Genomic DNA, 17,862 nt, shown 5'->3' on the forward strand with positions numbered 1-17,862 from the left:
TTATTCCTCCTCTTTGTTCACCAGCCTCATCCCTACCATCTCCCCGTACTCAGCCTGGACCCGTGTGTCTCTCCAGCCTGGCTGGCTGCCACCAGGCTCGGCAGGACCCTCCCTCCAGACCCTCTGCAAATGTGACCCCAGGAACACAAGACTCATCCCTAGGAAATTTTAACTCTTATCCTTCTCGCTTACCTGATGACATGAGCAACCAAGAAGCTCTGGATCTCAGGGCTGCTCACAAAAGCCAGCTCTCCATTGCCATGCTCCTGGCAGTGCTGCTGGGCCTCCAGCCACTCAGCCTTCTCCACCACCAGCTGATAGCAGTGGTTATTGCCCGGGAAAACCAAGCCATCAGGGGGACACAGGGGGTGAACAGCTGCATCAGGTAGAAGAATACACGCATGATGTCCTTTCTATGGGACCACACACCCCAACCCAATCCAGGGAGTGAGGAAGGAATGTCTCGTCCTTCTTGAAGCCCATAAATCCCCTTTGCTGTTGAAATGCACCCTGTGCAGTCATCTTCCTGGCCTAGGACAGTGCAAAACACCGCCTGGTCAGTCAGGGGAGCCCCAGAGGAGTCATCCCTTTCTCCTCATTAGGGAGGAAGGGAAAGGGAAGGCCCAGAACCCACTGCCACCCCTCCCTTGCTCAGCACCCAGCCAGCCAGCCCTGCTTACCTCTGCCCAGCTCCCCAGCCTCTGCGGTGATACTGTACGACACTGCAAGGCCTGTGCCACCTCTGTTGCGGATCCGTATGTCCAGGCTCTCATTAGTCTTGACCAAGGAAGGACACTGCAGTTCTAACTGTTGGGGTGAAGCCACCACCTCAATTTCTGCCTGCACGTATAAGACCTTGGTGCCCACAGAGATGGTGGCAGTGACATTGTACTGGCCAGGTAAGGCATACATGTGGACAGCTGTATTTCCAGTGGTGTTGAGAACCTCTGTCTGGTCCCCAAATTCCCACAGTAAAGTGCTGACAGCAATGGGAATACTGACATTGAAGAGCACGGCCTGGCGTAGGCTGTACCGGGGCTGGAGTCCTGTGAAAGACACAGATAGCTGTGCCTGGAAGGGAGAGGGGACGAGTGATGGGCCACCACAGGCCTGCCCGGACAAATGCTCAGTGCAAAATGGCAAACAACCGTAGGAAGAGTTTGTTTCATGGGCAGTACCACACAAACACTGCTCCTGGGTGCTGAAACCTCCATATTCCTGATCTTCAGCATAACAGAGGGCACTGCAAGTCTCCTCAGTGAGGTTCCCAGGGTGAACAGATGTGAAGAGGATGACAAATTCAGTCCCTTCTGTGTGGTTGCTTGTCAGACACGTTATGTATTGAGCTCCTGGGGGACAGAACAGAAGATCCTCTTGCAAACTGACACTGTGAAACCCTCCAAGACACGCCACCCCACACTCCTGGGAATGGACTTCTCCTGGGCAGCTCCTACTCCCAGCACTTCCTTTTTGAGACTTGCCTGGGAAGCCTTTAATCCCTCAGCGACAATTTCCAAACTCTTTATGCTAATTAATGATGACAGAAATTACAAGCTGGTCACACAGATTTATGGAGCAGCAACACTCAGTAAATAAAATGGGTCTTTAGAGAGCCTGACAGTCCTATGGGACATGGAGCCACTGAGTCTGACCCTCAAAGGAGCCCACAGGACTAGCCACCAAGTAAGACCAAGACAAAAGGTTGTCCCTTGGCTGTACCTTGGCTTGGTCTGGTGCAGGATGTTTCACTGCATGCTGCCTGGGGCTTCCAGCAAAAAGTCTATAAGGAAACACACTTGAGCAGATGGGGCACGGGGGAAACACCATCGGACTCTTCACCAAGCCCACGACAGAGCTGGACAGACACTGCAGCCATCTTCCTCCATGGGGAGAGCAAAGAGCTTCCCACTGACTTGCAGACAATATCTGGTGCTAGAAAAGAGGGCAACGCCACACACAGCCTGCACCTAAGGGGTGCAGAAGGACGCACATGTATGCATTCATGGGAACATGTGCCTGGCTACAGTGAGCACAAGTACACATATGCATGGATATGCAGGCATGTACGATGGCAGCCACAATAGCCCCGGTCTCAGAGCAACAGCTAATTCCCTGGACTTTATTTCCTGCTCATTGCCTTGCAAGGGGAGCAACGTTTCCCTGCCACAAACACACAGGCAGGGCCTCCGCCATGTGCACAGCCGCAGCCCAGCTGGGACTGCCTGGCCTCCTCTCCAATTCTGCCCACGCAACCGAGCCATGTTTGCTCCTCTGTTTCTGCTGGTTGCTACAACATCTCCCCCCAAACATCTCAACAGCTCCAGTCTTGTGTGATCTTCCCATATCAAATCCATCCAATTGTCTGGGTTTCTTCACAGCCTTCCTGCAAACATTGAGCCACTTTTCTTAAGAAAAATCTCATGAGGAAGACCACGGCATGGGAACTACTTTGCTTTTCTACACCAGCCTGGTTGTACTTCTTCGTTCCCTGCTGCTCAGTAACAACTGTCAGTAGCTGGCAGGCTGTCCCCAGCTTACTCCCATCACACTAAATTACCGAGAAGACAGTCTCCCATTATTGTTTCCACACTAACTTAAGTAGTTCAAGAGGGGAACAACTAATTATCAAGGGAACAACAGTGTCGGTATTAGTCTCCTTGATAATTCCTGCAAGGTGCTGCAAGGCTGGGGTAACCTTGCTGAGGAAAGAGGAGCAACCACCACCTGGGCTTTGGCCCCAGGGAGCACTGCACCTCACCAGGCAGCTCAGCTGGCTCCCACCAGCTCTGGCTCCCACAGCCTTCATCACTCCACCTTCCCATCATGTATTAAAGGAGATGCCTGCTGCCTGCTGGGGGGAGCATTCGCTCTCCCTTCCTCTCTGTTACTCAGAGGTAGCTCAGCATCCAGGCAGGATAAGTTTTCTTAGGGCTCCCCCTTCCCACTCTCCTGTTAAACACTGCCCAACCTTTCTGCTAGCCAAGGCAGTCAGAAAGCACCCGGAGCAGGCGATGGGCTGTAGATGGGGGCAGCGTTCATTCAACACTCCCGATGTGGAGCCCTGTCACCTGCAAAGATTCAACTTAGCATGTCCTCAAGTCCCATCAACTTCAGTGAGATTATCACTGCCTAAAGTCAGACTGAAAGAATAAAAGCCTAAGGCCAGAGGTCACGAAGCTAGTGTCATCTGATGGCTGCCTGAAGCTTGGTCTGTAATGAGTCTGTTGGTCTCAGCCCTGGTATGACCAACTCAACCCTTAAGGCATCAGTCATATGCTACCATTATTTGCTTAATTAGATTAGAACTGGTGGCTTGAGGTCTAAAGAGGTCTAGATGTGATCCCCAGCTGCCTTCGGGACCATTGTTTCCACTGGTTTAGGCATCTCTCCCACAGCAGCCCACAATGTTTCCTTACCGCAAGTAGCATTGACGAACAAGACATCAAAGAGGGAAAGGTTTGCCACCTCAGGGGGGTGGGCGCATCTCGTATCTGATGCCTGAATAACTTTCACTTGTCTGTCTTCCACCCAATGGGGCAACCAGGAAAGTTTGCAGTCACAAACAAATGGATTCCAACTTAAGTTTCTGTAACAGGGAGATCAGACAAAATTCAGGCATTAATTTGACATGTGCTAGGTGTTAATTACAGCAGTGTGCAGATCCCTCACTGTTCCCATCTGTGCCACTCCACTGAAATGCTTCAGAAAGAACTGCGAGGAGGGTTAATGAATAGGGAATCAAGCAATAATTAACGTGATTTTTCTAGAGGCTAGAATTAGGCAAGTACTTCAAGTACTTTTTTAACTCTACAAATAATTGTTGCAATTAGAAGCGAATTACAGACACAATCTTATATTTAAAATAGTCTGCCATCTAACAGCCATTGGATGTAATGGCAGCTTCTCCAGCTAAGGGAGACTATTTACAGCTCCATTAAAAAATAGCTAAGAGAATAAAATTGATCTGTCAAAAAAGAAATGCAAAGTCAATGATAATCTTTCCATGTGGCAGCCTAATGAAAAGATGGAAACTTTAATTGCAGCTAAGCTTGATCCAAATTACAGCCTTCGGCATTCAGCTGTGAACAGGACAGAGATGGAAAGCTGTTTGTTTAGCTGACGCCAGCTGGGCTGGGCTGCCACAGGGGCTGAACCCAGGATTTTCACCCTGAAAGCACCACTTTGCCAGCCAGCCTCAGCAGGGGCAGACTCACTCGGACCTAGCCTGGATCCTTTGTGTCTTTTCGGTGCCACTTGTAAGCAAAAATGCAGAGCTGAAAATGCCCTTTGTGTCATGTCTTCAGGAAGAATGTGTGGCTGAGGTTTTTTCTTGCTGGCCAAGAGCAACTGCATGGGGTTAATCCTTTGGCTCGTTCAGATGCAGAACTGCCATTCTGTGCTGTGACTTCATGTATCTCTCCCGGAAATGTGGCTTCTGCTCGCTTCACCTAACACCACAGATTTTAATTACTTCAGTAAAAAACCTATGAACCTAAGAACGTGGATCACTTAGGGAGAACATCTTCAAGTGACTTAGACACCTCAGTCAGCGCCTCCTGCGTTGCAGGTCAGTGCCCTTTTTATTAGACCAGAGAGTCCCAAGGTGTGACCATACAAACAGGAACGGTAAGTGTGACCCAGAGCACAGCCAAAGAACCTCAGCAGGGCTGGTGTGGGAGTGAAGCAGAGAAGCCAAGAAGGTAGTGGCAGAGGTCGGAAGTATCCAGGAGACAGAAGCGATTTCTAGGAAGAGATAAGGCTTGAAGGGCACCAACAGGACCCAGGAGCAGGACACAGCTTGAGGAAGAACTTGAGAGTCTAAAAGGTAGCTGCTTGGTTAGGTACACACCCAGATCTCCCCCAGACGGCACCATATCCCACCCCACCAGGAAAGGAAGAGATGTTTCAAGGAAAGGTCTCAATAAAGAACTGGGAAACAAAGAGGATGTACTTACATTTCACTTAAATTAAATAAATTATCAAATATTCCATCTTCTAATGTAGAAATCTTGTTGTGGCTTATATCTCTGTAAAAGAGGTAAAATGAAAAGGAAAGTTCATCATGCTGGTAACAACTTCCTGGCCCACACACAGGATCAACCTCTGTCCCAAGCTCTGCTTGGGTTCCAGTTACCTTCTGAGCACCTTCAGTCTCAAAAGTCACATGCATATAATAGAAAAATGTCCAGCCAGGCACTAAGTCACAGAATCACAGTGTGGCTGAGGTTGGAAGGACCTCTGGTCATCTGGTCCAAGTCATCTGGTCCAACCCCCCTGCCCAAGCAGGGTCACCTAAAGCAGGCTGCCCAGGGCCATGTCCAGACTGCTTTTGTGTATCTCCAAGGATGGAGATTCTATAACCTCTCCAGGCAGCCTATTCCCATGCTCAAGTCCATTTCAGTGCTCCAAGCCCTTCCATCAGTCCTCCTTCTAGATTTTTGAGGTGTAAAGATGGCAGGCTATCCAGACTGCCAGTTATTCAGCTGGAATCACTAAAGCAGGTTTTGGTGCTAGCTGTATTGGTGCCTGCTTCGGTCTGACAGTCCAGTCTTTCTTTAAAAAACAGTTAATCTTCTCTAAGAACCATCAGCAGGTAACAGTGCAAACTCATTTGATCAGCAGTGAACCAGTGAGTTTGCTAATGGTCAAAGCTCTCCTCTTCTCCTGGCCCACACAGAGTATGGAAAGCTTTAGTAAAACAGGACAGCTCAAGCTGAGAAGAGCAGTGAGACATGGAGTCTGTCCCCCACTAGTGCTGGGCTCCTCAAAGGACCCTCAGACTCAGTACCTAATTCCTTGTCAGGATAGATAGGATTTGGATACCGCAGCTTTATCATCATTTTCCATGTACTAACACAGATTTAGTGATAAATCTCCTCTTGCCTTGATCTCCTCTTCACCTAGCAGTACAGCAGGTCAAATCCTCCCTGACTCTGAACATCCGTAAGCAAATCACCAGACTGTGCAGCTAAATACCTTGAGGAAGGAATCCAAGGACACATCTGTCTGGGGCTCGACAGATGAGGTCAAGCAAGAACAAGGCTAACTTGTGAAACACAAGCATGTGTTCTAGATACCAGCTCAAATGTGCATGGCGAGCTGGAGGACTGGAAGGGCGGAATGTGTACTTACAGTTTTGCCAGAGAAGTCAGGCTTTTGAATATCTGAACATCTAAACCACTGATCTTGTTATTGGAAAGATCCCTAGAGAAAGAAAACACAATTTTCAGTTTTCGTTCAACTTCATTTTGTCATTCCTCCATTACTAGACCTTAGAAAAGCCTCTCTCCAAACTCCATCCAGACTCCAGACTGGAGGGTTTTGATGTGTTGGAGCACAGCATTTCTCCCCGCCAAAGAAAACACCTTTCCCAGCTATAAAGCATTTGCTACTCAAAGCTTTGTATAATGTGTAGATAAAGATCTGAACTATCATTATATGCATACCATTCTGCAGTGTATCTAGAGTAATTACAGACATGACAAATGTATTACTAAGTTTGATGTATCCTTTGACAAAAATATTCATCTAATATATGTTTAAAGAAGTAATAAAAAATACTTTAGACTGAAGTAGTAATTAACTTAGAGAAAAATTTATGAGGAACTTCCAAGTCCATTTCTAGTGCCAAAGAACTCATCATTAGTTACACAACTGATGTGTTCAACTTTTACATTTTGTCTTTTACTTTTTGTCTCTGTTTGGAAAAGCTTAAAAGGAAAGAAGTAGTAACAAAGAATATTTTCCATTTAAAATCAGGTTAGATTGTCTTTATAAAAGGAACACTGTTCTAAAAAATCTCTGATCACTCCCTGTAACACCAATAGCCTTCAATTCATCCAAAATAAAATTGTTTCTGTCCTCCAGTCCAGCTCTTTTCACCCCATGTCCTCTTTTTCAATTTTAAAATGTCACTCAGCTAAGAAGTGAAAGTTTCCCTGATAGGTCGCCACTTGTTCCCAATAAACTCCACTCTTTGGTTTCAGATGAACCTCCTTTGGCCAAAACCTTCTTCTAGCAGCATCAAAATACTTATTCTGAGCCCATGCAATGGTTGTTATCTTTCAAGGATTTCTGGCAGAGCTCCAGGGAGTTGGACAGGGCTGGATTCACTGCAGCCGCAGCGTGCTGTGTCAACAGACATTCTCCTGCTCACCTCCCTTCTCACCTTTTTTCCTGCAAGCATCTCTCACAATTTCTCCTCGCTGTCTCACCTCTTATTTTTATGCCCTAATCAGTTAATTCTTTGTTTGATCTGACATTTAAACTTAATTTATCCAAATGAAAAGAATTCTGCCAAACTGGCAGGAAAATTACGTATGATTCCAGGAAACTGGGGATAAGTAACAGGGATGGATGTCTCTTTAAAAGGTTTATTTTCCCTGATTTTGCTAAGTGGGAATTCGTTGCCAAGCCAAGAGTCGATTCAGAAGAGTTCACCAGCAACACCAATAAGGAAGTCCAAGAAATGTGCAAAATAAAAGCTCAACAAATACACTTAAAAAAAGGATGCTAGCAAAAATACCCAATCCAGCCAGTGTTCCTTTGTCTCAGGGTAGCTGGGACAATAGTTAAATAATACTGAGCATCCTTTGCTGAAGTGATGCAGACCACATGAGAGTCACATTCTGCACACGGGTAAGAAAGTCACCTCCAAACCAGTTTCCAGCTCCCACTTGCAAGACAAACACAAAAGATAGCTTGGACTGGAATCCCAACTGCTGCCAGCCAGGTCAGATCCTTCCTCAGGGAGGCTCCTGCCCCACTCCTGCTTGAGCATTTTCTGTAAATTGTGCTCCTCTGACTCTGCACCTTCTTGCATTACTTGACCAGTTTTGGAAAGGATCAGACCACCAATCAGTTACCTTACAGGGAGACCAGTACAACTATTTCTCTTCTCCTTTAAAACACTTGGAAATAACCCATTTTGGTTTTTAGGCAGCATCTCAAGCCCAAGCCAGAAGGAAATGGTGTTTCACCTCTGATGCCTTCTTACTCCTTGCCCAGACAAGAGAGACCTCCAAAACAAACCATTCTGCTACAAGATCAGGGCTTTGCCATTTCGAAGAGCTTCTCCAAAAGCACCACTTGGCTGCATGGAGAAGAGAGTACGCAGGGCAGGGCGAAGCTCTCACCATCACAGATGGCACAAGCAGGCACCTGAGCCGTGCAGGGTAGTGGGACACCCAGCCCCAAGCCCAGCCGCCTCCTCTGCAGCTCTCTGCAGCTTTTCATCTCTCCCATCTTGCTACTTGGCTAGTAGAAAGTGAAGAACTCCAGCAGGGTAGGTCTGCTCTTCTCCATCCCTCTGCCACAAGTGCCAGGTGTGGAGGGGCTGGTCCATAGCTGGGAGCCTTCCCCATCCCTTTACAAACATCCCTTATCATTATTTCCATTTCACCTCAGAGAAAGCTTTTAAACTCAGGTAAGTGAGGCTAAGACCCCAAATCCTTGACCCCCAGGGGTCAGTCAGCTTCATTCCTACCCAAGAGCAGGACCAGGGATGACTGTGACCTGGTACCTGCTCCAGGAAGATGCACAGTAGCACTGCTGCTCCCACCAGCTTCCTCAAACAGGTAAAATGCAAACAGAGGCAGTAATTTCTTGCGGTGCCGCTCTTACACACTGTGTTGGACTGACACTAGATGTCACTGCCTACTGAGCAGCACACACAGGGGAAGCAGCTCCTGGTGAACAAGAGTGATCCACTCAAAGGGTGCAGGACACCTGGTGCTGTGGCTCAGCCAGCAGGTTTTGCTCAGGAAAGGTCAGCAGGAGCTGTGCCCCATAAACTAATGAGTGACAGCCCTCAACCCTCTTTCTCAGGACTGCGCTGCTTTGTATGGCCAGGACAGCTTGTGAGGGTGTCAGGCCACTTGGATGTGTGTCTCTGGGGTGCCCCAGTGAGCCTCCACAGCGTCATGGTGGAAAGGCTGGAGAGGGCTCCTGCACCTTTTTCCTCTTCTCCACCTTTTTCCTCTTCTCCCGATAATACAGCTGGGCTGCCATTCCGCACACACATCCCCAAGCTGATACAGGCAGATACCATCTGAGCTCACATATCTATCCTGTACCCACTACCGTCACCCAAAGCCAACACTGACCCACAGCCCAGCATGCAGAAAAGCTCCACCAGTGGGCTTCAAAGGAGAAAGCTGGGGCTCGGTTCACAGGTGAGGCTGCCTCAGAGCCTGCGAGATGCTCTGAACCCTTGGAGTAATTAACCAAGCCCTGTCTATTCCCTGACACTTTGTCACTTTACAATTCACGTGCTTTCTTTCAAGGGATCTCAAGACCTTGGCTCCCACCCTCTTGTCTTCCACAGCCTGAGCTCCTGTCCAGCACCCACAGATGCTGCTGAACTCCATTCAGACCAGGCACTAGCTGGCAGCCCATCGGTACCTACAACCCAGAGCCCAATTCCCTCACTATTTTCTACCCTTGCCTTCAAGATCTGATGAGAAACTGGTACAAAACCTCCCAACTTTCAAACTCCCCAGACCTCCTGGGTGCAAGAGCCTGCAAAGGAAGCAGAGCTCCTGTTGACAGGACAGCTTGGAGGAGCAAGGAACAGCGGTGGATGCCAGTGCCTGCCACCTCCAGCCGCGACAGTGAGCTGGGCTGCCAGCCGCCTGCTTGCCTTCTCCCACTGGTCCCTCTCCAACTTGTATGGAAAATCATATTATGCCTTCCTGGCATGGGAAAGATGGCTGTGAACCAAGCTAGGTTGCAGAAAAAAAAAAAAGTAATCAGGAAATACTGAGCAATAAAACCCAACGCAAAGGCTGTGGGACAGAGCTCAGCCTCTTGGTGCCACAAACTGCCACGACTGTATTTTCCCAGCCCACTGCCAGGGCTGGAGGAAATTCATAGCAGGTTCAAAGCAGAACTGAATCCAGCAGAAAACAAGGCTCTCCATTGAAATGCACGGTGCACACAGACTGCCGCACTCTCCACGAGAAGAAAGAAAAATTTAGTTTACTGTGACAAGGGGGATACTGAGAACACCCTGTGCTGCCTGGAAGAGGGCAGCTATGGGCAAGTCACAACTTCTCAATCCTACCTCAGTTTCCGCACCCACAAAACGGAGCCATGTAAGCCAGAGGAGGCTGGGACAGCTGGCCCACTTCTCCACACTATGGTATAGAACAACAACTGTGCAAAAGATGCCTTACAGGGAGCTCCCCTTGCAGCAGACATGTTCACCTTACATGCCTAGCAAAGGAAGATTTTAAAATACTTCTGGAAGTGGATTCAGTAATGTGGGGAAGGTGAAGCTTCGGATAAGGGAACATTTAGTAACAAGGGTGTGAGCCCGAGCCTTGGGAGCCTTCAGCTCCATCCTAGCCCTGCTACCAACTCCCTGTGTGATGCTGGGTGCACCACTGAACCCTGCCAGAGTCGCATGTACCGCAGGGATAACAGCAGCCTTTCTGACCAAGAGCATGAGGATGGATCAGTCACAAACACTGCCAGCGAGATCTCCTGCAGATGGGGTTGGGTAACTTCTGGGGGTAAGAAGCATCAAGCACTGGTGTGCCCTCACATAGCTGCTGCCCTCCAGCAGCTGCTGATGGAAGCAAGCAGCAGGGCTGGCTGCTACCCACTTTGTCCCCTCCTGATGCTCAGATGGGCTCCACGTCCCCACAGCTGCAAGCTCAGGGCAGCCGAGGGTTTATTTCTGCAGCACTGTGGTGGACAGGCTTTTTTTGGTGCACTGCTGTTTTTTTCTTAATTCCGCAGAACATATAATGTTGAGCAGAGTATAGCACGCCTCCATCTGCCAAGCCTGATGTCATGCTCTCATTATGTCATTTGCGGGCCCGCTCTGCCTTCATTTCACAAAAAAGGAGGGGAGGGAAGGGAAGGGGGGGCAATGCTGGCCTGTGCCTTCCCCAGCCCTTTTGGTGCATGGACCCCAGCCAGAACAGTAATGGGAAAAGCATCCACAGACAGAGAGGAGCGTCTGTGCAGAAAGGAGCCTGTGTGCAGGCTCAGGGAGAGTTGCAGCAGTTCAGTAGAGAAGAAGCTCCAGGTCTGTAAGCCACAATAAAAGGTAAGATTTTTGTGGGTCAGTGAAGCTCCAGCGGTGCTAGGCAAAGACGGCAGCTTGGGTACAGTCATATTTCCACCCAGAGTCTGCACAGGAGCCTCTACAGTGGCCACTAAGGGACCTGCAACAGTGCAGGAGGAATAAAGCATCTGCCCTCCAGGCTGCCGGGTGCAGCTTGTAGGCAAGGGAGATCTTCCAACCCATCTTCCTGAGCCAGGCTGGCCCAACAGGACACACAGGGTGAGTGCATGGAGCATCTGCAACAGACACTGTCCTCTGGGGAAAAGCACTTTCTCCCTGTAGATCATGCAGGTTGGGCTCTCCCCACTTGCCTCCCCAACCAACCAGTCTTCCCTGATCCAGGACAGACCCCCCCTAGAATGGAGTTTGCCTCATGTTTGTGTGACCCCAGTAATAGTCCTGGGGACAGGGCTGGCCCTCATTTTGGTCCAGATACTGTGTTTTAACAGCAGGAGTGGCTGCAGGGACATCGGAACAGCTCTGCCCCCTGGATCAAGGGTCCATCCTGCCCCAGATCACATCCCCAGTAGTGGTCAGTACCAGGTGTTCAGTGAGATGCACGAGCAATCCTTCCCCAGCACACCTCCCAGCTCTTGGCAGCCAGCAACAGAGGACCTTCAGAGCCAGAGACTGCACTGAACTGTTGTATTTAACAGCCACCAACAGATGGATCTTCCTTGATGCCGTCTTCCCCTTCCTGAGCCAGCCTGGGCTCCACAAGAGCCCACAGCAACAAGCTCCATAACTCACATGCTTTAAAAAAGTACTTTCTTTAGTTTGTTGAAACCTGCTAGAGGCATCACTTCATTGGATACTGCCTAATTTTCTGTACTGTGAACACTGAATAAATGTACTTCTTTATCTCCCCTGCCCCACTTCTGACTCCAGAGCTTCTCCCAGACTGCCTTGGCCCTCTTTCCCAAGCACATCTTCCAGTGGGAGCAGTTCTCCCTTTCTGACCTCAACTCCCCATACTTTATCAAAATACTCACAGAATTTCACCTTCAGGATACAAAAGTGCTCAGTCCCTGGCAGTTCTTTGCCTTGCAAGCAACCAGGGAGGAGATGCAACAACCAAAGTGAGCAGCAAACCAAGGCACAGAAAACACCGCCAGCAGCAGCAGCTGCCCAGCAATGCCCTGACCAATGCCCAGCAATGCTCCCATCTCTCACCCTCACCAAAAGCCAGGCTGCACCGTTCCACACCTTGCAACCAGAGAAGACAAGTGACAGAGGGCCATGTGAGATGGCTTATGAGGCACAACGAAGCCCACTGCTTCCAGAGCCTTCCATCCACTGACAGAGCAGCAAGCTGCCCAAGAGGTCGCCTGCACAGCCCAAATGCTGTCTTACGTGTTACCATGGCAAATGCTTTTCTAGTCTCCAGGAATAAAAGGCAGCGCAGTGCCCCATGCAGCAGTGCTGCACTGATACTGCCCGACGTACATAACAGACTTTCCAGAAAAGAGGAGGGAAAACCCTATGTGGTTTTGCATGCTTTACCCAGGAAAAATTAAAGGGTTTTGCTGATCTGATTCCTTTTTTAATTTGGCTTTTGCCTTGCACCTCTCCTAGGAAGCACAGTAGAAGTAATAGCACTTGTGTGCATAGTGGGGAACAGAGATTCTTGCCACAGTGGCTACCAAAATCTGAAAAAAACCCATAGATTTTTCTGTGTGCCGAATGCGGGCAGCAACGCTGTCATCCTGCACGAGATGCAGGGACACCCTGGCTGGCAGGCTGGAACAGCCTCAGCCGCTCTCCTGCACCATGAGCTCTCTGCCTTTCAGTACTGATGGGGGCCAACAGCATATGGAGATCTTCATCACCAGCTACTGGTTTCAATCACATTGAAGCAGGGATTTTCCAAAGCAAAGGGATTCTAGCCCCACCACACATCACCTCCAAGAGCTGCAGCTGAACACGAAGAGGGGCCTTTTGCTGGTGGGTTTCACCCCCTTCTTTCCCAGAGCCATGTAGTGGGTTGCTGTGAACCAATGCATCCCACCCCAGAGGAGGCTGCACTTTGTCCGTGTGCCTAGGAACTCCCTGCGGAGATTAGCTCCCAAAGAACAGCAAGGCTGTCAGGGAGCAAATGCAGGAGGTGGAGGGCTGTCCAGGGAAAGGCTCAGGGAGACACCAGCAGCTCCTGAGAGCGAATCCTGAGCAGAGGGCTGCGTGCTGAGACTGGCAGACAGCAGTGAGCACCCTCATCTCCCTGAGGCTGTCACAGCACGATGACAATTTATTTGTTCATTTTGAAATTATGAGTTTCAAATGCCGGCCCAAGTCTTAGCTCTCTCTAAGGAATTTGCCCCAAAAGGCTTTTTCACAAATATTCATCTAAAAACTAAATGTTTTTCTTCCCACAGCAAAATCGTAATTGTTGATACGAAAATCTAAGGCAAGGATACAAACATTTTTGCAATGTTCTGTACACTTTGTGCTTTCCTGGGAGAACTGCAAAGCACTCTGACATATGCCCTTGCAAGGCAGCTGTGCCAGGAAGCGGGTGGGTTTCACATGGAGCAGACCCAGAGGTAACTCCCAGCTCTGCTGCAGACTCGCTGCAGGACCACGAGCACATCACTCCATCTCTGTGGGTTCCCCTCCGAGCAACAGCAGTGAAGCAATGTTCCTTCCCCACCTCACCGCCTCGCCTCGTCCTGCCACAAGCCTCTCCCGGAGCATCACCACAATGTGACCCTAAGATCTGCAGCAGTAAATCTTACTCGTCTTGCTGGGTTGGGGTCAGTTCTTCACGACCCCGCTGAGAGGCTGGAGGCTGCACACAGGGCAGCGTAAAACACTCTGCTCTCAGCAGAGCGGGTGAGCTCAGGGTTGAAGCTGAGTAGTGGGTGTCCCTGCTGGCAGCTGAGGAAAAGGGGCTGCCCGAGCCTGTGCTTCAAGAAGCATAGGAAAGACTGAGCCCTGAGCCCTGCACAAGACTGAGCTGAGAGCTCGGGACACCCCAAGTGACACGGCAGCTGCTGCTCACCCACAGTACCTCTGCTCCTGTGCCTGTGCTCCATCCCCAGAGCAGACAGAAGAGGTGAGGCTGCACATGCCTGCTGGATGCACAGCCAGGGCATCCCAACCGTGGCCAAGGCATCCCCACCATGGCCAGGGCATCCCCACCACGACCAGGGCATCCCATCCAGGGTGACCAACTGCAGCCAGGGCATCCCAACGACAACCAGAGCATCCCATCCAGGGTGACCCAACTGCAGCCAGGGCATCCCAACTACAGCCAGAGCATCCCTACCACAACCAGGGCATCCCATCCAGGGTGACCAACCGCAGCCAGGGCATCCCAACCACAACCAGAGCAACCCCACCATGATCAGGGTATCCCACTCATGGCATCCCAACCGCAGCCAGGGCATCCTAACCATGGCCAGGGCACCCCAACCACAGCCAGGGCATCCCCACTCTCCAGGTGGGAGCTGGCTGCAGTGCAGCTGAGGCTCAAGGAGCAGCTCCTCGGATCCCCACAGCCAGCAGCTTTCCACAGACTTTCCCAAATATGGTTATAAAGTCGGACCAGGGATGAAGCCACTCGAACAAAGGGGACGCGTTACCTCATGGAGTGACGTCATGTTTTGGCAGGGCTGGATCATAGGCAATGGCACCATGCGCTCCGTCCCTCTCCTCCCCGGCCAGGGGGGCTGGGCGAGGGCTTTTTCACACAAGAGGCTCCCAGGAACCAGAGCGCTGCTGTCTGCACGGGGACCCACAGCACAGCTCATTTTACAAGTTATTCTTAGACTGCAACTGACTTCATCTCCTCATTCCCAACACCAAAACAATGAAGCCAAAGACAAGGGGAGTCACAGGGGCCTCCTGTGCTGGTGGGGGTCATCTCCTCATTCCCAACACCAAAACAATGAAGCCAAAGACAAGGGGAGTCACAGGGGCCTCCTGTGCTGGTGGGGGTCAGCAAGAGCTTCTTGAGGCATGCTGGTGGGACAAGGAGCTGGCTACAGGGATGGTCGCTGTTATGAGAGAGGCTTTTCATGCCAGGTCCCACCTTCTGAACCTCCTGAGTGAGTGACCGAAGCTGCCGCTGGACATGGTCCTCCCCTCCACTGCCAAGAGGTGACATAATGTGGCATAAAGTAAGGCTTGAAACATCAGGCATCACCCAGCCCTGCTCTGCCTCTGCAACATCATGCTAAAAGATGAGAACAGGGAAAACCTTCCGCTTGGGAAAGCAGCAACCCAAATATTTAAATAAAGTTAATGTCCATAATTAGTGCTGCACGTAAACAAGCTGTCTGCAGTTTCATCCAGCTAAATGTCAGCCCTGCAAATATACTTTTCATGGAAAGTCTGCTAAGAAACCAAAGATGCAATGAAACCAAGCATCTTTCCAGCACACATGGCAGAGCTCAAGCGAACCATATCAGCCGCCTGCAGCCCAAATCCAACCACTTTCCACACTGATACCCACTTCTTCCCCAAAAAAGCATCTGCCTCGGGAGCCCCCAAGTCCCGTGACACTGCATGCCAAAACAGAGCTCTTTCAATGCCTAGCTCTGGTCGCTTCAAAACCCAGAGTGTTCCCAAGTCAGCATGTTCAGAGCCCAATATTTTATTTTACCATGAAAAGTAAGCCCTCTGTAAGCTGTAATTTAGGAATTACACAGCTGAGCTACTAAGTGCTTAATCTTCCACACAGAAAGTGAAGGGTTTTCAATAAATGTTTAGGTAGTGCTGATATCAACTCACCACTGGGACAGGGGATGAAGCAGGTAATCTCTGGATCCTGGTTTTTTATTATTTTATTTGTATTTATTTATTATTTATTCTATTTGTATTTATTTTAATGCGAGGCCTTTGCTTGGACAGCTACCCTCTAGGGATATTATTTCTCTGTGAGAAATAACAAAACCACAATGCTATTTTTCCCCAGCACCATAAATTCTGCAATACACAACAAACGGGACCCACAGGCAAGGTTCACAGGATGCAGGAGGCTCTGGATGATGCAGTTGTACCGATAGCAGCGATACATCACTGAGCTGACACAGGAGCTGGAGCCAAGAGATGCAGAGAACTCCAGGGAAGTTTTCTCCAAAGCACACGTCCAGTTTGCAAACACTGACACAGCATGAAAAAATATTTGCATAGCCTGTTCCTTGGAAACCTTCTGGGGCATCTGTGTTTTGTATCCCAAAAGGAACAGTGGAACAACTTGGGCATCAAAACAGCACAAGAGCTGTGAACCAGGCACCGCCTGATCATCTGAAATGCCCTGAGGAGATTTGCAAAAAACTTAATGTCACTTCCTAGCTGAATTCAGAGCGCAAGCCAGCTGAGAGACAGTAAGATGGATAAGGCAGTATCAGATCCAAAGTAATTTCTTCAAACAGTTGGGACAAACTTCTCTCATTTCTCGCACTGGGAGAACAGTCAGTACGTTGTCAGGCACCACACAGCACCAGCAGTACACAAACAAGAGGAAAACAAAGCCACAAGGCAGCAAAACACGGCCATTACGGGGGTTCACAAAGGACTGCTGATTTAGGAGTAACATCACCTACCAGCCAAAGCCACCTATGCATGGAGGTAGAGCAGACACGAAGAAGGCAGCCTGGATCCAAACCAGTGTGAGAACATGATAGGTAAAGTCTCATGGCCAAATGCCATGAGGCAGTTGCGGGACAGTCTCACCGTGTCCTTCATCCCTCTGGATGCAGGAGCAGGCTGGGGTGACCATGGCATGCTCCCCACTTCAGACCTCCTGCTGTCAGAGCAGCACGAAGATGAGCCGACCTAACAGATACTGCTGGCCGCGCAGCCAGATCTCGACAGTCACTTCCCACAGGTGACAATACCCCCTCAAACACTTTCCTTTTTATAGCTGACAGTACAAATTTGTTTGACCTTTAGCTAACAGCAATCTCTAACAGACCAGATAGTTTCCAAGTTCCTGGGTGGTTGCTTAAGAAAAACATTTCTGTGTGTATTATTTTAGCCCTGTCTGTCAATTGATTTTCATCTCCAATATGTTTTACAACATTTCATTTAAGAGATTCCCTGTTCTCACCACCAGCCTTCAGCTTGAGGCACAGGATGCTAACTACATACAGACAACATGGAGAAAAGGACAAGTAAAGACCAGAAACACCCAACCAGGTCCAGGCCTGGCAGTGCTTTGTTTGCAACCCAGAATGACTTCCAGCAATTCTGCAGCACAGCCTGTGCTGGAGAGATGCTGAGCCCCTTATTTTCTTCTTCTCCAGAGAGAAAATTCTGATATTTGGGGCAGTCACATTAGCACTTGATATGTTTAAAAATAGTGCAAAATCAGTGGTGCTGCTCTGTGAAAACAATGATGCTGAGCACAACCACAGAGTTCACAGCCCACTGCCTGCGACAGAAAATCACAAACCAGGGGAGCCTGGAGCAAAAAGAAAAGTGCAGCATGTTCAGGACACTAGACCTGGCCAAACCACGGCTGCAGCACAATCCGGTTTGTGTTTTCCTTGTAATCCTGATGTTATGTCTGCTTTCTGTAGTCTCCTCAGTGAGGGACAGGCTCTCCAGATGTTCTGAAGCCCTGGGACCTACCCAATACATGAGCCAGTTTTGGGGAAGGGGGGAACAGGCCACAAAGCTACTAACCCTTCCCTTTTGGCAGCCTGCTTCTTGCACTAACAAAGAGCAAGGAGAATGACTCACAGATTTTTAACATGACCATTTATCCCAACGACTCACCTACTACAAGCCATCCAACTCCTCACAACCAATTTCTGCATCAAGCCTAAGCAGCTCCCCATCCT

General features: G+C 49.5%; 1 protein-coding gene across 1 annotated transcript in view; it reads right to left on the reverse strand.

Annotated features, from left to right (window-relative positions):
- The window catches only part of PKD1 (polycystin 1, transient receptor potential channel interacting), a 98,977-nt gene that overhangs the window by 51,290 nt on the left and 29,825 nt on the right, over positions 1-17,862 (reverse strand). The window contains exons 2-6 of the mRNA XM_055806360.1: positions 6,133-6,204; positions 4,956-5,027; positions 3,417-3,586; positions 681-1,349; positions 193-376 (exon numbers count right to left, since the gene is read on the reverse strand). Of these exons, the coding sequence (XP_055662335.1) occupies positions 193-376; positions 681-1,349; positions 3,417-3,586; positions 4,956-5,027; positions 6,133-6,204 (1,167 nt within the window). The remainder of the gene's footprint in view (positions 1-192; positions 377-680; positions 1,350-3,416; positions 3,587-4,955; positions 5,028-6,132; positions 6,205-17,862) is intronic.

This window comes from Falco peregrinus, chromosome 5, assembly GCF_023634155.1.
Source record: "Falco peregrinus isolate bFalPer1 chromosome 5, bFalPer1.pri, whole genome shotgun sequence".
Taxonomy (NCBI): Eukaryota; Metazoa; Chordata; class Aves; order Falconiformes; family Falconidae; genus Falco; species Falco peregrinus.